We start from the raw sequence: 25,413 nt of genomic DNA, 5'->3' as shown, positions 1-25,413 counted from the left end.
TTCTCATTTAATTTAATCCCAGCTGAGTCTACACGCATACAGGCATGCCTGAAGTAGCCTAACGTCTTTGTGCATGTGGCACCTTTTCTCCTTAATGATTAGCTTGATTAATTTGAATTTAGTTTAAAAAGAAATATTGATGAAAATGTTCAATCTCCCCCCAGAAGATTTTGAGCATTAAACACTTCCTGCATTCTGGAGACATTTTCTGCACCAATTTATGGTGGAAATGTCTTTATTTTTATGAAGGGAAGGACAAAAGTTAGGTGGCAGGTGACAAATCAGAATATAAAAATATAATAGAATGTAATGCAGTAGCTTATTCTTATTCTACTTTTTAAAAATATATTTATAATCAATATATTTATATTGCATTGCAGGTTTTCTTATTGTGCAAATAAACATTTCTCATAGCATTTTATTTGTTAATTATTAACATTTCTTTGTGCAAGTTATTTTTCAGTCTCTTTACTCCTTCAAGTGGCTGCTCTATGCAGGATAGGCAGCTGATGTTGAAGCTACTGCAGCTCCAGTACCAAACAGCCCTAAAGGTTCGTCGGCTGGCAGCCTATGCCAGATTACCAGTCCACCCCTGAGGCTACCCCCCTTTAGACCGTCTGACAGGCACAGAGCTCGTCTGGGACTGTAGTCTACTCAATGAGACGAGCGCACTGATCTCCATCAGAGGAAGAAAACCGAAACTGAAAACACTTGTGATCAGACAGAAATATCACCACACTTCCACACAAATGTTCACTTCAGCACTTCTGATAAAGTGCAGCTCACAGCTGCTTTAGAGGGAATGAAGCATCCTGGAGACAGTAAAACAGTCTCACAGCGAGGGGGACAGAGACAGCAGGTGTCAGGTGTCATGATAGTCTGTCACTACTGTGCAGGGACTGTTAACCGTTTGTGTTAATATATTGATTAGACACTGACCGACAACATTTATATTTAAATATACGGATTACAATTTTGCAATTCAGAAGTCGCGGAGAAGCCCTGAAGCTGTGAGCAATGCTCTCTCTCTCTCTCTCTCTCTCTCTCTCTCTCGTGCTCTCTCTAAATGCAGGTAGTCTGAGTAACGGGGATGTATCAGTTACTGCGAGTAGCCTCCGGTCTTTGAAGACCTGCGAGAGAGGCTTTGTCATGAAGATTATTGCATATTAACATGGAAAATATTTTTGTTGCTGTTGTTGTGTTACATTCGGGGCTAAAGCCCCGGAAAAATGACCTGGTGACGCCGTTGCCCTACGCCTGACGTGCACCTCGCCAAAATGTAACTACACGTTGGGGTGACGCGGACTGCAATAACTGTGATTGGTAGGCTTGGTAGCATCGCATTTCCTCTAATCCCACAGGAAGTGCTCTGTGGTTTAAAGTAAATTTTACTAGCAGCCAATCCAGCCGCTGAAACACGGTGGATCAATATGCACAATTATCATTTTACCTAAAGATGCACCGAAAAAAAAAAAACACTTTTGGTATTCGGCCTAATAAATCAAAAGAGATTAAATTTTATTGAACAATTACACTGACATGCTGGCAGTGTGGAAGCATTTTAAAGTGTCTGAGAAAGACGCAGAAATCGCCATTTGCAAATGCTGTTCAGCAGAATTTTCTCCCAGCACATCCACTCTCTCTGTGGATGACTTCTTAGAAAAGGCAACAAACGGTTTGACCCACTTTGAGTGTTCCTGTCACTCGTTTGTGAGAAGGTGATTAAGTTAGCCGCACCTAAATTTGGAGTGCACACGTATTCAAGCCTTTACGGTAAGTGAAGCGTCACAGAGGGAGCTGACAGGCAGGTTAGAGACTTTATCCTGTCAGTTTGTCTCTTTACAAAGACAAGTGATGCAGTATGAGAGTCCTGCCTGAAGAGAGGCTGTGAAGTCTTCATGTTACGCCGTACGAGAACCACATAAAACATTATTTATAAAACCGGGTCGGACTGGATGAATTTAACTGGAGGAGGAAACACATGTGACAACGTCTGGTTTTCAAAATAAGGCGTCTATACAGGATGGAAATAAGATTAATTGTATTATATTCACAGAAAGTCTAAAACATATTACATGTGTCCATTAAAAATAAATGGACTCATGTAATTTACTTTACTGGACTCTCTCGGGCCCCGGACCCCCCCACCAAAGTCTCTCCACATCCTGTGGGAAACACGGAGGAAAAAGCACATTTTGACTATTTAATTTGTGTAGTGGTAAAAAAAAAACAACTTTAAAATGTGAATCTACTAGTTCGGTGTTCAGCAAATTATTTCCTTATATTCGGTTTCGGTCAAGAATTTTCATTTCGGTTCATCCCTAATTTTACCCCCATTCAAGTTAGCGAACGGCTAAACTGGAAGTTTGCTGGCCTGGACGAAGAAGTATAAATGTGTCAGGGTCGAGAGCCCAAATGCACAACACTGCGAGCAGAGATTCAGTTCCAGGGTTTATTTCACAAACACACCAGGCAAAACAAAACTCACGGGTACTGGAAACTGGCACTATCCAACATGGTAGAACACACATCATACGACAATGACCAGACGGGGACTGAACATAAAAACCAAACACATCACCAGGGACTAACGATCAGGGCGGGAGCAACACAGGTGACAGGGATTAAGGCTAACGAGGCAGGCAGGGAAAACAGAGAGACTGGCAGGCAGGCAGATTACTGAGGGAACAGACAGAACACATGTTACAAAATACCAGACAAAAATCTAACCCCAGACAATAACAGAAACCCATGTAAATAGACAAACACCGACCAACTACAACACAGGGATCATAACAGACAAAACCTACACGAGAACACAGAACTAGAACACAGAGGCAGGGAGTTGAAAACAACCTAACGGGGCAAAGCAGGACTGAAACTCGGATTAGACAGAACAGCAGACAATCACAGAATAAGACAGGAACTAAAGCAAGCATAGATCAAAACCAAAAGACAGGCAACAGTAAATAAACTAACGCTGGGCAGACTGAAAATAAGACAGGACTGAACACCAAAACATAACAGTCCTTTATGACAGATACAGAACTGACAAATAAACAAACTCACAGAGAAACTCAGGACAGGATCGTAACAAAATCAGACTTAAGCTGCAAATTAATTTCCCTTCTTGGGATCAATACAGTTGTCTGAATCTGAATTTAAATAAAACTGGATGGTGACACACAGCTAATACGCTACAAGACCGTACTCTATTTTGGACAGTTGGCCGTCCAGCAAGGTCAAAACCGCTTGCTGGACGGCCAACAACGCAAAATTGGGTGTCCGAGTTGAATTCAGCGAATGCGCTAACTTTCAGCATTAAACAAATTTTCCCCAGTGTCAACGTTGAACAGGTGCGAGACAAGAAGGTTTCAGACACTGCTCAGGTGGTTGAAGCACACGGACACCTTTAAACTGACAGATAATCCAGCTGCGATCCAGCCCTCATCATCATCATCATCATCATGTCACTTCTCATGACGCCTGAGAGGAAAAGACTTCTGGTTTCACTAAAAACATGTTTCCTTGATTTCCCCTTTCCTCGCATGTTCTCCCTTCGTCTCTCTCTTGTGTCCTCAGTGGGAGGAAACATGGAGGCAATTAAGGGGATTTAAATGTACCCATTCCGGTCTGACGTCAGACCGCCGGTGCTGCTGCTGCACTAAACAAGAGACGTTTAGCTATTTGGAAAACGTTAAAGTAGTTTCAGGTATTCAGTCTTCGTCAGCTGTTTCTTACTGACGTGTTTGTTTACCTTTGACTGTGTAACTTGGGTCACATGTTAAAGCGTTGCTGGGCCCCTTTGATCACAGTTTACCTTGTTACTCACAGATGTGACAGCTGCGACTCCTCCCTGTCCACGATGTCTCTCTCTCTCTCTCTCTCTTCACTGATCACAGACTTTTTTTTTCTAGGGTGCAACAAGTACAATAAGAGAGCGTTAAAGCCACAGAAAAGCATCAAAGTTCTGTCTCAATGACAACTGGGAAACCTCCACAAACTGATCATGAGGACCTTAAGTGAATAAAGATAAAACTGAGATTCTTTTATTTGGGAATAGCGCTGAGAGGCTCAGATTGGCTGCCTATCTGGATTCCAGAGTCATGAATCCAAAGAACTAGTACGTGTAGGGGAGAGCGGGGTGAGTTGAGCCAGTTTTTACTTGAGGTCGCTTCAAAGTGAGGACGTGACAGTGATGTCTCCAACTAAAATATGAACATATATTTTAGGATGCGGTGCATCCCTGAGAATAATCAATCTGGATCTAAAATAAACTGTTTTGAAAGTATGGCTTACCAAAAAAAAAGTGGATAGGTTGAGCCACATGGGGGTCGGTCATTTCATCGCGCAAACTCAAACGCCAGTTCCCAACATTCAATTGCATTTAGTCGTGAAACATTGCAGCTCTGTCTGCTGGTTGTTTCATATCAGCGTATCGCTTTAAAACCATCCTGTTGTTCGTCCTGTCCCGTGTCACCTGATGAATGGACGTCCCATTCTGTACCTCTCCCACTGCTCTGTCCAAACCCACAACCTGTCTTCCATCTATAGAAGCATGACATGACGGTTTCTGGTCTAAAACGCTTAATGTCACATCATTTTGCTGAACTTCCAGTCAAATATCTGGCTCAACTTCCCCCCGGGTCTTTTGGCTCAGATTACCCCGTCCCTGCCATTTTAACAAACTTATGTCATCCAGCAGTTTAAGAGTCACGTCATTCTAACAGTATAGCCTCATATTGTAACTTCCTAAGCACTAACACATGTGTAACAGAGTTAAAAATGCACTTTAATAATTCATATTTTCAAATTTGCATCTGTGGATTTTATCTATCATTTAATAATTTTTTGAATATTTGTGAATTTTTATCTCATTGAGTTGTTTTTATTTATCTTGATTTTTGCTATTTTTTCCTGTGGAAATGTCCTTAGCTGCACACTATCCCTTTTGTACCTCCTAAGTTTCCGTAGTGCTCCTCTCCCTCAGTCTCGTTTTGCACCGCTGAGGGTAAAATTGTGTGGAAAAGTGTCTTTGGAAATTGAACCAATTACGTTATAACTTTCAACACATATTGTGCGATGTCAATACAGTTATGTCACGTAGCAGTTTTGTGTTAGTTGGACCGTTAAAATATGTTTTAGTAGTGTTTTCATTTGAACTTTCTAGCCGCCATTTTTACCACGGCAGGCGGGCCGTGTCATGTGACCAACGTAGCTCGTCGGAGATTTCAGCGTCTCTTCCCTTGAGTAAACGCTGTATTTTTGTATGTCTAGGAAGCAGAGGTGCAGTAAGAGGAAGCCAGAAGGCAATTAATGTGTATTGTGTTCGAGTCGTCCTTCACACACCCCTAACCACACCCGTTACACATGCAGAAGATTTTCTCAAACCTGTGTATCCATATAACCAATTTTGTCTATGGTTGAAACAAGGGGTGGCTCAAATCACCCAGCTGTCCCCTAACCTTGGTGTACAAATGGACTTAGTTTGAGCTGTCGTGTCAAATAACGTACAAAATCAGCATGTGTTCAGGCAGACCAGGAGAAACTCATGCAGGCCCTTATTGCAACCAGGATGATACTGTAATGATCTTCTGTCTGGACCGGTGCTTGAAGCGGGCCGGTATGAAGTACCAACACTTCTACGCTTTACTTGACTTTTTTCTTGCGTACTGGCCCTTCTCACAAGCGGCCGGTCCTCTCAGGTTCTCTGAGCCCCGTGTGACGATCACCTGTTCCCGTTTTCACCTGCCTGCTAGTGTCTGTCGGCGGAAACAGAGCAGTGAGATGCTCGGGGGCCTCTCATGCAGCCGTGTGCATAAAGTAGCTCGCCAAAGTCGCTCTTCGTGAACCGACCAATCAGAGCCTGGACAGGGCGGGGCATTGAAACAGGGAGATACATTTTAAAATACATTTCTGATCTTCTGCTTCGTTATGAACCATCCAGACCTCTCAGGTCTGCGTTCTGCCCCCAGAGTCAAAACTAAACCCGGAGAAGCAGCGTTCAGTTTTTATGCTCCGTATATCTGGAACAAACTCCCAGAAAACTGCAGGTCTGCTGAAACTGTCAGTTCTTTTAAATTAAGACTGAAGACTTTTCTTTCTACCACTGCCTTTAATTAAATATCGTACAGTGCACTGTGACTTTTACTGTCCTGTATTTATTTCCTATTTAACTCTTTAAAATTTAATTCATCCTGTTTTTATTTTTGTATTTCACCCTTTTAAAAATTATATTTTAATGTGTTTTTTTCAATTTCTCTTTGCTGCTTTTATGTTTGATGTAAACATTGTTGGGCAGTAGCGTCGTTACTTCTTTAACATTTCTCAGTAGCTTTGTGGCAGTGTTTTCTGAATCAAATATCTTTTCAGTAACGAAGCTCTTTTATTGACCGAGTAGCGCGGTAGCTTCCACACACCCTACATTTTCTCAAGCCTTTCTGAAGGATCAGTGAGTGACGCCACCGCGTGTGCAGCCGGTGGAAACTTAGTTTCCAAGAGATGAGATCTCTCGCTCTCTCTCGCCCAGTGCCATGAATATTTAGGTTGCAATGTTGCCAGAGCACAAATTGACATATAAACATATATTTAATATAAACTAGAATTAATTAATAATGCGACAATTAAGTTACTTTATACAAACAACAATCTCAGTTTGTTGCATGAGGAAATTCATTTAGCTGCAATGATATGGCAGGAAGTAGGACAGTTTCTGTGTCTGATTTAGCTCTCGCGTACACACACACACTGTTTGGAGCAGGTTTTTAGTCTTTCTTCTATTGTTACTGTGGAATGAAGTTAGTTTAATATATATATATATATGACCTAACTATAAAATCTACACTCACTACATTTTCCAAGTAGCTTGTCCAAAACTGGATGTAAAGCACTTTGAATTGCCTTGTTGTTGAAATGTGCTTTACAAATAAACCTGCCTTGCCAAATGTGCTACAGCAAACTGGTTCTAATAATTGGTTATGATTATTGACACGTTAGTCTTTAGCATTAACAAATCAGAGACTCATTTTTCTTACACAATAATTTAATGACTGAAAACAACCCACGATAATAAAACTGCTGTTTTGTCCAACTGGAATTAATATTGTACTAATGCTAAGCTATAAAGTAGCCTCTGCTATTATCTGAAATTCTCTGAAATTCTAATTAATACACTAACACCAGACCCAAAGAAACCTTAACCACACTGATGTTATATCAGTAAGTTTTTTAAATGTGGTACTTGGCACCATTTTTTTCCCACTTCAAGCACCTAAAAAAGACAACCAAACGTCTTCAGCTGATTCAAAGCGCAGCTGCCAGAGATCTCACTAAGAATAAAAAAACACACCACACCCATTCTTAAATCCTTACACTGGTTAACAGTATGTTACAGGATAGACTTCAGGGGACTATTACTGCTCTATAAATCGCTTAATGGTGTAGGACCAGCATACCTACTTGATATTTAAATGGAACCAGTTGACAGAGAGCATTAGAAAAGCCCTGACACTATTAAACTTTGGCTGAAAGCGTTTCTATTTGACCAGGCTTTTAGCTGAGTTTAACATATTTCTCTTTTAATTCTATTGTTTTTATCTTGTTTTTCATATGAATTGTCTTTAAAAAAAAATTTGAAGTATCTTTGTATTTGTTTTCATTTCTTCACATCTGTAAAGCGCTTTGACAAACTGGTTTAATCTTTTTCTCTCTGAAGTATCTTCTGTATTTGTATTTGTGTAACATGGTTAATAATGCTTCCATTTGCCAATTACCAGAAATGTGTATATTTAAGTGTATATTTGTGTAAAATAGGCTTGTGGGCGACTAAGTTCTCCAGTTTTCTTCAGTTTAACTGGAAAGAACATAAGTCATGTTTTATAACACTGTACAGATTATTTTAAGAGATTGATAATTTTTGTTCTTTATATTGATGTAAATTTTATGTACCTGAAGGAGGATAAATATGAACACAGACGAAGTGCAACTTTCAATTTACATAAATATCTGTTCTAAGAACAGCGTCACTTAGACTATGATGCTAGCTAAATTAGCTACTAAGCTGTGCGTGTGTGTGGTAACAAGTGTTTTTAAATATCTAATGTCATCACTGACGAGGATGAATGTTCAAGAACAGTCCAGTAACCGCACTGTTTGTCTACTATCAGAATAAAATGACTCAACTGGGAATACTAGCCTGTGGTGACTGTTCATAACACAACGCAAAGGAGAACCTGTAACATTTGCATCTTCATTTCTGTAAAGCACTTTGAAGGACTGCAGGGTATGAAAGGTGCTGTATAAATAAACTTGCCTTGCCTTTTTGTCTGTCAGTAAAACACAGTTTTACGGGTTATTTGGTGAAAACACAAAACTTTGTCATTGATATAATTATATTTCAGCTCACCAGTGACGTTGCTCCGTCTCGTGCACCAGGTAACAAATATCACTTAATCATTGTAGCTTGTAACAAGCCTGTCACGTCTCTATAAAGCAGGTAAGAACACTTAAGTTAACAAACACAGGCACTGTCCAAACTACCTTTTAGACTGCCGTGGTTAAACCACTACTTAACAAACCCCACCCTGATCCAGGATATCTCAATTACTGTAGTCCAGTATCTAACATTTCATTATTTTCAAAAGTACTGTACCTCAGCAGCATTCAGCTCACATACATAACAGCAATCTCCCTTTTCATTCTGCCTTTAGGGCCTGTCATTTCCCCTTTTCTCTGGAACAATCCTCCTGCTGACATCAGACAGTCTGACTCTGTTGAGGCCTTTAAATCTAAGGAGAAAACTTTTGCTTTAACTTTAAGTTAATACTTATCCTTCCATACTTCAGGCTTCGTACCTGTTACCACCTTACCTGCAGTGTGTCTGTCTCAGTCTCAATGAATCTATGACTATGTTAATCCTGCAGATAAAATGTGCACTGTAAAGAAAGAATAAAGAGACATCCTGACTCAAGCTCTGTGAATCAGACGTGTGTGTAGTCTGTGCAGCTGGTAGTAAGGAATCTAACTAAAATCTAAAAACGTAAAAATCTAAAAACATCTGCAACATTTGCCTGGGCTGAGAGTACAGAGGCCCTACATACCACAACAGAGCAGACGCAAATGTACGTGAGTCACAAGCTGTATCAGTATCAGCTGGGCAGTGACTCAGTGTGAGTCTCTGTGTGTGAGCTTGACTCCACACCAGACTTCCCCACATTTCAACAAACTTTTCATTGATGGAGACAGAGAGAGCGAGGGAGGGAGGGGGGAGGGAGGGAGGAGGGGCAGTAAGGGAGCAATAGATAGACAGTGGCAGTGGGGTGAAAAATAAAAAGGGCTGAATGTGATGGGCGTTCAGAAAAAACAAGAGCATTTTCTACTATCGAGGCATCATGAGGGCACATTGTCTTGCAAGTAGGAGTGTGTGAAGGCCAACAGATTTTCCAGCATGTAGGGCAACTTATATGGCGCTATACTGCCTTTTCTCCTTGGTAGGGCACCAATTAGTGCACTCAAATATGTTTTCTCCACTGGAAGGGGGCCCTAGAGGGCGCTTCATAGGGGCCCTAGAGGGCGCTTCATAGCGTTTTCTCCACTGGAAGGGGGCCCTAGATGGCTCTTCATAGGGGCCCTAGAGGGCGCTTCATAGCGTTTTCTCCACTGGAAGGGGGCCCTAGATGGCTCTTCATAGGGGCCCTAGAGGGCGCTTCATAGCGTTTTCTCCACTGGAAGGGGGCCCTAGAGGGTGCTTCATAGGGGCCCTAGAGGGCGCTTCATAGCGTTTTCTCCACTTGATGGGGACCCTAGAGGGCGCTTCATAGCGTTTTCTCCACTTGATGGGGGCCCTAGAGGGCGCTTCATAGCGTTTTCTCCACTTGATGGGGGCCCTAGAGGGCGCTTCATAGCGTTTTCTCCACTTGATGGGGGCCCTAGAGGGCGCTTCATAGCGTTTTCTCCACTTGATGGGGGCCCTAGAGGGCGCTTCATAGCGTTTCCTCCACTTGATGGGGACCCTAGAGGGCACTTCATAGCGTTTTCTCCACTTGATGGGGACCCTAGAGGGCACTTCATAGCGTTTTCTCCACTTGATGGGGACCCTAGAGGACACTTCATAGCGTTTTCTCCACTTGATGGGGACCCTAGAGGACACTTCATAGCGTTTTCTCCACTTGATGGGGACCCTAGAGGGCACTTCATAGCGTTTTCTCCACTTGATGGGGGCCCTAGAGGGCGCTTCATAGCGTTTTCTCCACTGGAAGGGGGCCCTAGAGGGTGCTTCATAGGGGCCCTAGAGGGCGCTTCATAGCGTTTTCTCCACTTGATGGGGACCCTAGAGGGCGCTTCATAGCGTTTTCTCCACTGGAAGGGGGCCCTAGATGGCGCTTCATAGCGTTTTCTCCACTGGAAGGGGGCCCTAGAGGGCGCTTCATAGCGTTTTCTCCACTTGATGGGGGCCCTAGAGGGCGCTTCATAGCATTTTTTCCACTTGATGGGGCCCTAGAGGGCGCTTCATAGCGTTTTCCCCACTGGAAGGGGGCCCTAGAGGGCGCTTCATAGCGTTTTCCCCACTGGAATGGGGCCCTAGAGGGCGCTTCATAGTGTTTTCTCCACTTGATGGGGACCCTAGAGGGCGCTTCATAGCGTTTTCTCCACTGGAAGGGGGCCCTAGAGGGTGCTTCATAGCGTTTCCTCCACTTGATGGGGACCCTAGAGGGCGCTTCATAGCGTTTCCTCCACTTGATGGGGACCCTAGAGGGCGCTTCATAGCGTTTCCTCCACTTGATGGGGGCCCTAGAGGGCGCTTCATAGCGTTTTCTCCACTTGATGGGGACCCTAGAGGGCGCTTCATAGCGTTTCCTCCACTTGATGGGGACCCTAGAGGGCGCTTCATAGCGTTTCCTCCACTTGATGGGGACCCTAGAGGGCGCTTTATCGTTCATTGTACTATAATCTCAAATCTTTTTCTTTATGCTTCCATTTGGCAAAACTTTTGTATTTAAAAGAGGGGTTCACTTTAAACGCACTTGCCATCTTTTAAAATCCCTTGAATATCATGCCAAGAAAGAAAACTGAAGTCGAAGAAAGTAAAAAAGAAAGAAAGAGAAAATGCTAGAGCGCAGAGGGGGGTGAGAGAACAAATGAGAGGAGGAGATCGACAGGGAGAATATGGAGAGTAAGAGGATTGAGGCGGGGTGTGTTTGTTGTGCGTACCAGTCGGTGCAGTATGTGAAATGTGAACTGTGTTTGGGGGGGAGGATCCTCTCTCTCTTAAAGCCGGGTCAGAAAGAGGGAGATCGGCAGTGCTGAGAGTGAGAGGCTCTGAGGAGGGAACACACACACACCCACTTTTACTGACTCTTAAACACACACATAGAGACACACACACAGACAGACAAGTGGCCTATTGTACACACAGACAAGCACATAAACACAGTTGTAGATCAATCTGACACACACTTTAACACACACACGCACACTCTCCTGGACTCTGGACTGACCACTCGAGGATACATCTCTAAGGACTCTGTTTCCCATCATGCATCAGCGGAGCATCTCGGAGCTCCAGGGGGTCTCCACTCAGCAGGGGGCCTCCACCAAAAGGACTACCCAGGATCAAGTCTCCTGGAGCTCCAAGCTGAGGAGGGGGTCTGGGCACCGGTGCCTCTGCCCGCCGAAGGTAGCTCCTCTCTGGGTATGGCTCCTGCTGGGGGCCATGGTGGTTCCTGGAGCCTGGAGCTTTCTGACCGAGGAGCAAGAGGAGCTGCTGGTGGAGCTTCATAACTATTACAGAGGACAAGTTTCACCCAGTGCCTCAGCCATGCTGCCTCTGGTAAGACGCCCTGCAGAGCTTAAAATACTACCACACAGGGTATTTCAGGACAGCTTTGTGTCATTCGCTTTCATTTCATTAAGGCATTTTTAGAAAGAATAGACAAGAAGTAAATAAGGTAAGACTGAAACTGAAATAATGAGCTAATATATTCATGTCAGATACAGTTTCCTCCCTGATTACAGCTATACATGCAGGAGACTCTGTAAAGGATTTAAATGTTCTGTGTTCATTTTAGTAATTAATTAAGTCTTCTAGTTGTGTTTTATGTGAAATAATTCTCTTTAAAGAGGCGCTAATGTGTCCCAATTAATTAGTTAGTCAAAGGAAAACCACCGGCACAATAGGTGTTAATGTGCTACTAACGCAAGATTGTCTTTATATCATTAATAGTCTAATTCTTGACGAATGAATGGTTCCAATGTTGTTTAAGAGGCTGACGGGAAGAAAACACTAAATATCTGTCTTTTTTGAAGGCTTTAAATGGTTAAAAGATAAAACTTTTTGACCTAAAATACTAAAAGCTCAGTCTAAAGATATTTATGTTGACCTTTAAAAATGTTGGTTTCAAGAAATCAAAGGTCAGATCTGCTAAAGCATTAAAAATTGAAAGTTCATATTTATGTAAAGACATTTGCATGAAGCTTTAAACAGGTAACCAACACAAGTATTCTCTCTGAAGACTTTTCTCCATGCGGTGAGAGCTATAATCAAATAGAGAAATCAATTAAACATATAGGCTACATAAGATTTGCTAGTGATTACTAGATTTGCAGTTGTAACACGAAAATGAAGCTGTATTAAATCCTTGCTGGACTAATTTGATTTAACCAAAACTTTTAAGACTTTATCTAAATTAGATGGCACTTAACAGTAATACTAGCTCTTTAATTTTGTAACTTTGGAACCCTAAATATGTCATTATCCTTGGGAAGTGATTAATGTAGCTGTAAAGATGACTGTAACTTCACTAACACATAACCTGTCATCTCATGATGACTCATCTTTATGTTAACGCCACCAGAAAACAATAAGATAACCAGTGATTACAGCAAGGGTCGGTTTTTACAAGACGAGAAGTGGTTTGTGCTGAAATCTAAAGTGTGTTGCTCTAAACGTCCACACAGGAAGGTGGGGTGATAAGCTGGTCATCACAGAAGGAGGGGAGGGGCGGCGGCGGCGGCGGCGGTGGCGTGTTTTCAGACAGTCTTCTAGAAGACAGTCACAGACTTGCACTCGGTTGTTCATGTGTAAAGTGACAGAAATAGTTATGTCGAATAAAAAAAGAGAGCTGGAGAGAGAAGGGTCAAATCTCCGCACAGATGACCAATCACAGCTTGAAGTGGGTCTGGATGTCGGATTGACGGTTTCGGCCGTGTGGGGGGTGTCATACGCTGCTGTCAGCGCTTTTACCACCTTCAGATTTATGTTCATATTTTTGCCCTAATTTATTTAACAGTTTTAGGCCAACCACAATATTTAGAACCACAGCAGCAACAGTTGGCTTCCAGTCTCTGAAACATATTCTTCCTGTTACTCAATGTGAAATTTATTAACCCTGATATCGCAGGTCACTTTCACACCTGGAGCGGGCTCCTGTTCACACTGATTTTTTCTTTTTACAAACAAAACAAGAACTGTAAACATGAAGTCATATGAACTGACTAACTCACTGACTGTCAGAGAGTTTTCCCACTCTGGATATCACATTCTGGTGACTGAAAGAAACTCATTTACATTTATTCATTTAGCTGACGCTTTTTATCCAAAGTGACTTACAACTGCTATATATGCACGCCGCTGGAACAACTAGGGGTTAAGTTTCTTGCTCAGGGACACACGGGTGGATTTGTCGAACCAAAAACGAACCAAACGGTTTGACCTGCACTAATCATTTTAAATGTAAACGCACTCTCGCAGTGTGATTTGCTGAGATTAAGAAATACCAAGTGTTGCTCACATGAGTACAGGGGAGCTCAGTGGTATTTGGTTTGTAGTGCTCCACACAGTGACAGGGGTTTTCCAGGGTGTGAAATACGCTTTGTCACATCCTTCAGCGTCTGGTACCAACGCACTTGGCAGCCTTTAGCGTCAATGTTCAAAGCTAAAAGTGGGCCTATTATAAATAACAGAAAAGTCCGATCGTCAACCTAAACCTGATCTATTTGCAATGTTTCACAAAGTTAACCGCAAATTTTTTATGTTTTCTTGCTAACTTCACCGTGTGAAAACAAGGGTACACAGTGTTAAATAGCGACGCCAAGGGGTCTTGACCAAGCGTCCATATGTGGGATGAGAGCGGGCTGAGTTTTCAGGATAATCCACTCATTTTAAAACTTTGGTCAGCAACTTCTTTAAAAATTTATTCATTTAATCTTGATTTAAGCCGAAAAACTCTTGACATTAAAGTGGTCCAGCCAGGATAGGCGGCAATGATAAGGAAGGATAAACTACCGACATATGACAAGTCCGACAAAATATGTCGCAAGATCAGAATTCAACAAAAATATGAATCAGTAAGAATCATAAGCTATCAAACAATAAATTAATGAGCATGCAGAGGACAAACTACTCCAAAACACTGACAGCCAGAAGAGGAAGCATAGAGTTGATTTAAATCCTGAGAAAGAGACAAATTTCTGCAACTTTCAATTAAATTTTCAGTCAGAGGGAAGAGCTGATGTTCTCAATGAAACTGTTGACAGCGAGGTTCATCCTGAGTAATCCGCAGACCTCAGGACGTCACAGACTTGTCATTATACTTGGAAAGAGACGCTGCTGTCGAGTTTGACTAATCTAATTTAGGAGCATTAGGAGCGCCACAAATCAGTCATTGGGCTTTATTGCAATGGGGATGTTGTGATATCTCCAAACCTCAGCGAGTCACGAGGAGAAAATACGAGTGAGCTAGAAAAAGTTTGAAAGGCTTGAAATGAGTCTCCAACAACATCCTGGGCACGACTCTGGACAGGGAAACTTTGATTCTTTGATGTCATTCCTCATCATTCTCTACTTTTAACTGTCAAATAAAGACAAATAATTAATTGCAATCATCTTTAAAATCATCACAGAGCATCAGCAGATGTGTCTTTAAATTAGCAGAGAAGAAATCATCCAAAGCTTTTACACCGTTGGGACTGAACGTTGGGTTGTTTAGGATTGAACCTCCCTGAACTTTTAGTTCCTCCATCACCTCAAAATGTCGCAGCGCTTGGGGCCGAGCAGATTGTTACAAATAATACTGATACCACTAAGACTCACTCTTGTTTTGAGAATCAATACTAGTCTTAATTAGATTATTTAAAAATAAGAAAGACAGAATAGAAACAGAGCTGTTTGGACTCTTACTTAGCTACGCTAGCAGAGCTCTATTAATGACAACTACTGAATGGATTTCTATGACGTTTTTTTTAAACATTAACGGTCCTCCAAATTAATTTGGTGATTGACTGATTTTTCATCTGGCGCCATCATCAGGTCAACATTTTAATGTGTTCAACATTTTGCTTTATGATCAAATACCTGCAGAACGAATGACATTCCCATCAGCCTCAGCTGCACTACTGTTAAATAGCTAACATTAGCATGCTAACACACTAAATTAAGATGGCGAACATGATGGTGATTATTATACCCGACAAACATCCGCATGTTAGCATTGTCGCTGTTATTTATAGTATGTTGTAGACATAACGCTGCGAACATCTCGTTCCTTCAGAGAAGACACACATACTGTAGATTTACTGATGGCTAAATGAAAGAGCTGCATTTTTAAAAAAATCCTTTATAAACATGTGGTTTAGTAAATTAGAGAAAAGTAAAAAGAAATACTACTTAATTATTGCAAATGTGTTCTTAGTATACCTATTAATGATGCACTCGTCTTTTAATTTATCACATTTCATCCTATTGTTTTTATTTTTGGGCTCTGTGTGTTTTATTTTTAGCAATTCCCTGTTTAAAATCTTTGGGATTTATTGAAATGTAAATCTCGTTACAAATAAAATATATTATTACTATTAGTGACATTTATCTCCCCCACATTACGGTACATAAGTTGTTTCTAAATAAAAGTGTCTGCATTGATATTTATGATTCCAGCCCTGGTAACTTATTACTTTTATGAAATAGTATCAAATAGAAACCAGTTTGTCATGTCGCCCACCCCTAGAACCACTTCCATGTTACACGGATTGTACCATGTAGTATTTAAGAAAGTGAATATACAAGAAATTTAAATTCTTGCACATTTTGTACCAACATGCAATGACCCCTTATCACTTCAATCAAACTGCAACTTTTCAAATAGCCAAATATGAATTGGAAAAAAGCACAAAGAGAAACCAAGATGTTTCTACGAAGATCTCTTTTCTGAGATGTTCTTGGAGACTTTTTCACCCGCTGTCCACAATTTATTTTAATTGTCTCCAGCTGTGAGTTGTTCCTGCGTTTCTGTTGCGCTTTGTATCGTGGGATAAAAGTGTCCCAATAAACAACGCACTCCAACGCAAAGCGAACTTAGTTTTTGAGTTTACTCAGCTTCGTCTAAACGATCCCGGGTGTGTGCGAGTGCTAAAGCAGAGATGGCAGGATGAGGTCTGGATCAAAGGCTGTGGTGAAAAAGAGGAAGGAGGTAGTAGATTTAAAAAAAAAAGGAAAGGAGAGGAGGGAAGAAGACGAGGAAACTGTCTGCTATGTTGTGTCATATGTTGTTTCTGTTCTGTTCTTTATCTTTGGTCCTTAACAAAACTGACATACGCTGAATTTTCATATGACTCTCAGTTTGTTTCCTAGTTTCATTTTATGTTACTTTCTTCCAAATGTTCCCAGGACACTAAAGCTCTGGTGCTGTTTACTGGAATTAATCTTGTACTTGCTCTGTCTTGTTCTAATTATCTTTGCATCTAGTTTTCATGTCACTCTCTTTTTTCTTTTTGCACAAGCCTTTGCTGATGAAACCGCTTTCGCAACATACTCGTTTTGATTTTCCATTTCTCTTCACATTCAGCTGCCTTTTGTGGTCACACTTTTCTTTGGTTTTAATAAAACTGTTTTGTTTTAAGCCGGATGATCACACACTCTGGAGCATATTTACAATTTAATCCTCCAACTGAAATGAAACAAGACTATAACAAAATCTGTAGACACACTAGTGGCCCCGTGAGGCTCGATGCTAATTACAGACCAAAAAACTGAAATGTTGGATATAACAAACACAGAGAAACAAAACCAGCCCATCCTTCACAGAAAAATAGCCGTTTAGGCCAGCGGTTCTCACAGACCCCAATTTGATAAGATTTTTTGTCCAAGGATCGCTGATAGGCTATTGGGTTTTTGGATGTTTAATTACAGAAAATATATGAAACTCATGACCAAAATAGTCATACATTCTGTCATTGTGTTACTAATGGATGGAATTATAGTGAAAATAATACCCTTTTTGCTTGGGACCCCCTGGAACCCTGACAAAGACCCCTTGGGGTCCCCGGACCACACTTTGAGAACCAGTGGTTTAGGCCGATTATGCAGCAGCTTATTGCGACACATATTTACTCTAGTGGCAGCAGAAGTCAGGCCATGTAGTATAAAGTGCGACAAAGTAAGTGGGAGTAGATGAGGAAAGTAAACTTCCACTCAGATGTTTTAAGTTAAATAACATCTTGTAGATGACTTCCATCACGTGAACTCAAACTACAACCTTTTTTACAATGTTTACCATGTGATAAATGTCAGGTGACTGTCATAATGTACTGAGGATGCGGGAAGCCTGATGCTGGACTGGTACTTGCCAACGCTTGTACGTGTAGTTTGGGGAACCGTTACACATGTCATCGTACTTCCCAGCTGTCTTATATGTCGTTTTTGGGACACTTGACAATCAACCTATTTTGTTGTTTAAGTTTGAGGATGTGTTGAACAAAACATAGACACGAGACAAGTGATTTTACCTAAATCTGAAAGGGTTTACACTTTGTAAAGTGGCAATTTTATTTAATCTCGGCTTGTCAGGCTCAGCTCTACGGTGTCAGACTTGGTTCACATTAGATCATTTAAAGTCGGACTTAGAACATTTTTCCTTTTAAATCAGTCAATATATCTTTTGCATCTTGGTGAGACATCAAGAGTTAAGAGCAATTTAGCTGAACATCCCTGCATCATGTGTACAATAACAAACAATAAAATGTCCCGATGTACAATAAGAAATGATGAGATAGTTTTTGAAATTACATTGTCAAACTTTCGTCAGATTGAGCTGCATTTTCCAGCCTCAGCTGTGCTTAGATTGAGCTAAATTTACTTGTTAACAACTATTTTGTTGTTATGTCGAGGGAAGACACAAAACCAACGTATTTGGACCCAAACGCAGGACACCCAGGCAGAGCAGGTACAGTTTATGTGTGTCTGTTAAATAACAAAACAAGATTGCGCAGTGTAGAAACAGGCAAGAGTCAAAACACAAAAGAATAAGCAAGCACAAGGAAACAAGTTCAATGGGTACAGGCAAAATCCAAAATCCATCCCAACTGTCTGAAAACTCTAAAAACACAGGGAAACTTGATGAGAGACAAAGACGAAATGGCAACAAACAATGGGAACACACTGACTTAAATACACAAGAGAGCGGTGAGGATAACGAGGGACAGTTGAAACTCATCAGGGCGGGTTTTGACAAACAAGTGGGAAAACACACTGGGAAGTGTAGTGATCAGAAGTGAGAGGATAGGTAAAACATAATGCAACATACTGAACGGGAAAACACAGAGACAGGAAGTGAAGTACACAAGAGGAAGGAAAACTAAATCTATTACATGTTTAATCAACACATTGTCACTCCCGACTCGTCACACATTGACGCTTGGTCAAGGCCCTTTGGTGTCACTTTTGAACCCCTTTTATCATTAATTTTAGACGTTTAGGGCTCCAAGTTAGCATCGCTTAGCAAAGCAACAACAAATATGCAACGTCCGGTTAGACTTTCAAAAGAAAACGCTAGCGTTTCCAAACATCGCCATTTTGAAACGGCCCGTTATTAAAGTTGTGAAACATTGCAATGTGGTTAATTTTAGGCAGAAAAAGTACTTGGTTAAGGTTAGGAAAACATCCTGGTTTGGGTTAAAATAACTACGTAGGTCAGTTAACACGTAAGTTATCTTACGTAATTTACGTAACTCACATAACTTCAATAAAAATATTTAATGTTGACTTTTTGTTTCACACGGGACACAAACCCCGGCCTCCTGGTTCAAAGTCCGGGTTCTGGCCCTTCATCCACTCCAACCGTTAAATATCATATACCTGCCTTTAATGTTAAAAGAAAATGACGCTACAGGGCTTCCCCCACTGCGTTGAAATATGACGCTATAGGGATCCCCAGTCGTTACAAACTCACGCTGATGGGTCTTGTCCATGGTAATATACTGTCATTTTGTATATATTACAAGGACATTAGCTTGATAAAACATTGTTTGCTAGATAGTATTTCAGTGTATAGCACACATCATAATAGTATGCTAACACGCTTTAAGTTTATGTCGCATGCTAGTTAGATAGCATGTTAACATTTACTTTGATGTTCAGCTGAGAGCAACATCAGTTTTTAAAGGTATCCTGTCATGAAATTTTTATCTGTTAGTGGTTTCAGACGAAGACTCACAGAATCGCAAATGTGATTATTGATTGTGGATCATGAATGTCTGTAGAAAATGTCTCAAGTCATTAAGTAGTCCAGATACTGTACTACTGTGGACTATCTTCTAAATCTTCTTCTAGTGGCTTGATGAGATCTCGCGCCATGAGATCGCACGAGGCTGAATTGAGAACGATTTCTGGTTAGGTAAAAAGATGGATGGTGGTGAAACTCACACAAATTATATTTTTCACACGCTGTCAAGCCACACATTAATTTTCTCGCGCAGTGAAATACAAATGTTTAACTGATAAAACGATAAACTCCGCCCAGCTGATTGACACCGGCGTACCCTGTGATAGTAATCAGCTGAACCCGCTCGCGGTGCGAGTCCAGACAGCTCTGGTAACATAGCTGGTTGAGTTTTGCAACATAAACATCTAAAAACTTAAGCCAGCCTTGCTCTATTTGGGACTGTGAGCACTTTATGAGCTGCAGAAGTTAACGTGTGCGTGGATTTGTGGTGAGATCGGTCAAAACGGTCTGAAGGGGGATAAAACGTTACTAACGTACTGCACAGCAGAGTAAAGGGCAGGTAGACTTCTCTTTAAATGATGACGTTTGTTAATGTAAATGCTCTGTATTTGTATAGCGCTTTTCTAGTCTTCCGACCACTAAAAGTGCTTGTACACTACATCGTATTCACCCATTCACACACATGCCTACACTGAGCCTGATGGTGCTTTCAGGCCAAACGCAAATTTAATCCTCTCGACGCTTTCCTCGCACGAGTACATTCGCCGCAAGTGAACACAACGCGAGAAGGCGATTAGAACCCGCCAAAATCGATCGAGTTGGACATTTTCAGCTCGCGACTCGAAGGCAACACGAAGGCGATTGAACAGCCGAACTCCCGATTAGTGGGCAACCCGCTCTCCCATCTGTGCCCCATCTGGTAATATTATGACTTTTGTCAGAGAACACAGATGTCGGAGGGACTCGGAACGTGCAGAAAGTTTTTAACATGTGCAGAAAAGCTGCTGAAACACAGGAGCTATTAGAGTCCAGGAGTTTATAACTAAATTTAAATGAAATAATTTATCATTGAGGTGAAAAGGTGCCAAAGTCACAATTAAAGATGTTACTTCCCCAAACAAAGACACAAACAGGAGGGAAGACTAAATTATGACTCAGGCGGGATGATATTAAATAAGTTGATCTACAGGAGAAACAGATCTGAGAGCAGCGCTGACTTAGATTCTGTTATTGTCACCCGCCACCTGAATTTTGTGCTTCTCTTCAAAAATAATCCAAATGCAGAAAATAAAAGTTTAATGCTCAGAATTTTCACATAATTTAGCATTAAAGATTTCTTAAAAATAGAGTTAAAATCTCGATCTCGTGGGTCAAGCGTCTCGCTACACCCTTACTGTGGACCAAAGTGGGAAACATACCGACACTGAACATGACCGAAAATTAAATGAAGTCGTCACCTGGCACATATGTCATGCTGCTGTCACCTGGCTGTCCCTCTTACAGGAATATAACAGACTTATATAAAAGCTTTCCGTTTGTCATGATGCTGCTTCTGACTTGAGATCAGTTTATAACTCTCCGCTGGACTTTCAGGTGAACCGAAGGTCAGATTAAATCTCTGTGTTGGTTTAGTGCGTCGGAGCTTCAGGCAGGTTGGGACCGGCTGGTTGTTTAGGTTTGGTCGGTGGACCGGAGAGAAGCTGCAGCTGATTTAACTCTTTATGGAGATGTGGTAACGACTGAAATGCTTTTAATGGACATGGACTTCAGGATACTATTTCGAGATTAAAGCTCACACAACTGTGTGTTTGAGTGTGGTTGTTAGACCTGCGTGACTGTATTAAGTTTGGATCTAAATATCTTCCTGCCGTTTTAGTAGTCATAAAGAAGCTGTGTTAATTTTGGTTGACTTTGAATTTACATTAGCAGCCTCCCCTTGAACAAAAACAATACCTGAGGCCCTGTATAAGTACTGACTGGGCCATCTGTACCAGGTGAAACATGTCCAACAAGCTGTTTTTAAAAACTGTGGATGGGAGGAGGCCAGGAGAGGATGATAAGACAGGATTCCTCTTAATCTGAACACGTAGTCTGTTTTCCATATTTCATCAGGCAGTCATAAGTCTTTCAACATCTAAAATAGAAGAGCCTCTCTCTTACTTTCCCCCCACATGACGATCAGGCGGCGCCTCAGGACATCTGCAAACTTTAAATACTTTTAAAGGAACAGATACCCATCGTTGTTTGTTGCATGTTGGCCTAATAGTGCTGATAGACTTTATTTTAACAAACGTTATTTTAACGTTCATGTATCAAATCAACCCCACGTATCTAGCAATCCTGTGCAGCGTTGGCTGTGCCTCAGAAAAAATGTCTGCGACATGAAATTAAATTCCCAAACAGTTGTGTGGAAGTTTATCAGGATATGAAGGGAGGGCAGCAGTAGTAGTAGTAAAAATGGTTTTTGAAGAGAAGTATTTCTCTGATGGTGCCACGTTTTTCTGCCATGACCTCAACATTAGCAATACAGTAACATCCTCGAGTGTCTTTGTTAAGAGTGGAAGTCTTCAATGAGGAGATGGTGAACATGATAAACATTATACCTACTAACCATCCGCATGTTAGCATTGTCGTTGTGAGCATGCTGATGTTTAGCTAATTCACCGCTCTGCCTATGTGCTATCATGGCTTTAGACCAACATGTCCTCATACTAAACAACAAAACAGGTCGATTGTCAGGTATCCCAAAACAACATATAAGACCATATTTACATGTATGACCCTTTCCTATATCAGTCCAGCGACAGGCTTTTTGTTTTATTACATACGTGTTGGGCAAGTTACTCTGGAATTGTAATAAGCTTTATAGCTTAATAAGCACAGGCACCTTTTTCCAGGAAAAACGCCTAAAATAACATACCCAAAATGAATCAGGAATAACTCCTCAACCGTTTGGCCTAGATGCATCATTCTGGTCTCCTTAGGAAGATCAGAAGCTAAGGAATATAAATCCATTTTATATCAATATATTTATTTTACCATTACAGACTACATGGAGATGCAATAAAGAAAAAATATAATAATTTCATCTACGCCTGGTAAAAAACCCCTATATTTTAATGCAATAAACCATCATAATTAAGCTTATAATGCAACAGAATATCTTCTAATACACCTAGAATGCAATTTTAACTGTAAATTTGATGAAAATAAACTAAAATACAACAGTTATCGCACAATATTTTCAAAATATACCAGGTGAATGTCCATATTTTGGCAATATTTACTGTTTAAATGTTGACTTGTAGTGGTAGATATCTTTAAAACACTTTTTCTGTCCATACAACCAAGTTCTAAATAACAAAACATTGAAATATTGATATAAACAATGAGCATTCATCAACATTCCTGTCACTAAAAGCACACCCGTGCTTTACAGGCCTGTAGATTGAGAACGGAACATCCCACAGTGATGGGGGGGCATCAATCGATCCGGCTTGAGCAGACCTTTCATTTGGTTCATTTTGCATGTCACTGCATCTCAACGGGTCGGCCACAAAATGGCGAAAAAGAAAAACGTTTCCTCTCTGCAGAAAAGACGAGAGCAGGCAGCTCCCAGGTATTGCACAATAATAAATACGGCGCCCCGCTGATTCTCGGAGCAACAAAACTTACGTTACTAATTACGTTGCTGTATTACTTTCATTCGCTAGCAACCGACTTGAATATGATAAGGTCCGGCTTCTCGACTTGAACTGCCCCTGATCTGTCGCTCAATCGTGCATACGCATCAAGGATGGTGCCTTCTGGTAACGCAGTAAGACGGGCTGTGTCGACTCTTGTTTTATGTTACAAACTGACCCAAAGTTTATTTGTAGCCTTGTTTATTTCTTCTTATTCTTGCTGTGACTTGACAGCAGCTGTGCCCTTTTCAGAGAACGAATTGCACACAATTAGAAAAGGCAGAGATCCATTTCAGAAGCCTCCGAACACAAAGCGCTCGTCCGTACAGGTCAAAGATCAGGATCGTCACTTTTTATGGAAAAACCACAATATAAAAAGGCACCAGAAAAGCTGAGTAAGTTGCAGCCAGGGTTCCAGGAACAGACGGGTGTTTCTCTCTGCAGACTCCCTCCAGTTAATAACACGAGTGTAAGAGGAGGAACACAGCAGGGAAATCATCCTTGAAGACACGCAGACAGACAGGGTGGGAGTCGGCACTCAGGGTTGAGCAACAGAGGAGGACGGCTGTTGGGAAAGAGCTGAGACACGAACAACGCGATGTTTAGATAGAGAGAAATGAAAATTGGGTAGTGAATGAATGACCACCGTGAGGAATGTGTGTTTGTGTTCATACTTGTGAGTGTGTGGACCAGGAGAGGTCTCAGCCTGTCTCTGTTGGTATATGGAAGCCCCACTGGGACATTTCCATAGTCATGTTTTTCTTGCTGCTTCTTAGCTGGACTGCAGAGGAAAAGATGGAGAGAGAGAGAGAGAGAGAGAGAGAGAGAGAGAGGTGGTCGAGGCCAGACGGAGAGAAGCAAAACAGAATAAAGGAGAGAGGGAAGAAAGAAAGGACAATATGAAAAAGGTAGATGAGAGAAAGGGAGTATGATGAGATGGAGAGAACTAGAAGAAGAGGGAGGTCGTGCTGAACTCGGAGGAAATTACAGTGAACAGATTTCTGTTTTTGTTGGCAAAAAAAAATAAAAAATACGTCTGGAGAATGTAACTACAACCTTTCCTGCAGAAAAACCAGTCCGACCAGCTCAGATACAACTGTTTAAATGAAACGGATAAAACAGCAGGAAACTGTCCAACCAGTCTGACCAGTTTGATTTCACACTGATACATGTAGAAACAACCAAGACAGTACTGTAACCAGTTCAGACCACACTAAAAGAGGGCAAGAAAACAGTCAGACTAGTTTAGATAAAACTGGTCTGCGCTGCTACATAGACACAGCAGAGAAACCAGTCTAACCAGTTTACATAAAGCCCAGTTTGACTAGCTCAGACAAACCAGCCTGTACCAGTCTGGCCAGTTATAAAACAGTAGAGAAACCAGTCTGACCAGTTCAGACAGAACAGGTCTGTGCTACATAACAAACAGCAGAGAAACCAGTCTGACCAGTTCAGACAGAACAGGTCTGTACTACATAACAAACAGCAGAAAAACCAGTCTGACCAGTTAAGACAGCAGAGAAACCAGTCTGACCAGTTCAGACAGAACAGGTCTGTGCTACATAACAAACAGCAGAAAAACCAGTCTGACCAGTTAAGACAGCAGAGAAACCAGTCTGATCAGTTCAGACAGAACAGGTCTGTACTACATAACAAACAGCAGAAAAACCAGTCTGACCAGTTAAGACAGCAGAGAAACCAGTCTGACCAGTTCAGACAGAACAGGTCTGTGCTACTTAACAAACAGCAGAGAAACCAGTCTGACCAGTTCAGACAGAACAGGTCTGTACTACATAACAAACAGCAGAGAAACCAGTCTGACCAGTTCAGACAGAACAGGTCTGTGCTACATAACAAACAGCAGAGAAACCAGTCTGACCAGTTCAGACAGAACAGGTCTGTGCTACATAACAAACAGCAGAGAAACCAGTCTGACCAGTTCAGACAGAACAGGTCTGTGCTACTTAACAAACAGCAGAGAAACCAGTCTGACCAGTTCAGACAGCAGAGAAACCAGTCTGACCAGTTCAGACAGCAGAGAAACCAGTCTGACCAGTTCAGACAGAACAGGTCTGTGCTACTTAACAAACAGCAGAGAAACCAGTCTGACCAGTTCAGACAGAACAGGTCTGTGCTACATAACAAACAGCAGAAAAACCAGTCTGACCAGTTAAGACAGCAGAGAAACCAGTCTGACCAGTTCAGACAGAACAGGTCTGTGCTACTTAACAAACAGCAGA

General features: G+C 41.5%; 2 protein-coding genes across 3 annotated transcripts in view; one reads left to right on the top strand and one right to left on the bottom strand.

Moving 5' to 3' along the window:
- LOC123974652 (protein NDRG3-like) overlaps positions 1-25,413 on the bottom strand; it is a 165,252-nt gene that overhangs the window by 122,354 nt on the left and 17,485 nt on the right. The gene's annotated exons all lie outside the window — the stretch shown is intronic.
- Positions 11,335-25,413, top strand: part of LOC123974651 (peptidase inhibitor 16-like) — a 49,516-nt gene continuing 35,437 nt past the window's right edge. The window contains exon 1 of the mRNA XM_046055487.1: positions 11,335-11,827. Within this exon, the coding sequence (XP_045911443.1) occupies positions 11,534-11,827 (294 nt within the window). The 5' untranslated portion in view covers positions 11,335-11,533. The remainder of the gene's footprint in view (positions 11,828-25,413) is intronic.

This window comes from Micropterus dolomieu, linkage group LG08 (assembly GCF_021292245.1).
Source record: "Micropterus dolomieu isolate WLL.071019.BEF.003 ecotype Adirondacks linkage group LG08, ASM2129224v1, whole genome shotgun sequence".
Lineage (NCBI taxonomy): Eukaryota > Metazoa > Chordata > Actinopteri > Centrarchiformes > Centrarchidae > Micropterus > Micropterus dolomieu.
The sequence above is the reverse complement of the archived record's forward strand: the minus strand, read 5'-3'. Positions and strand labels throughout refer to the sequence as shown.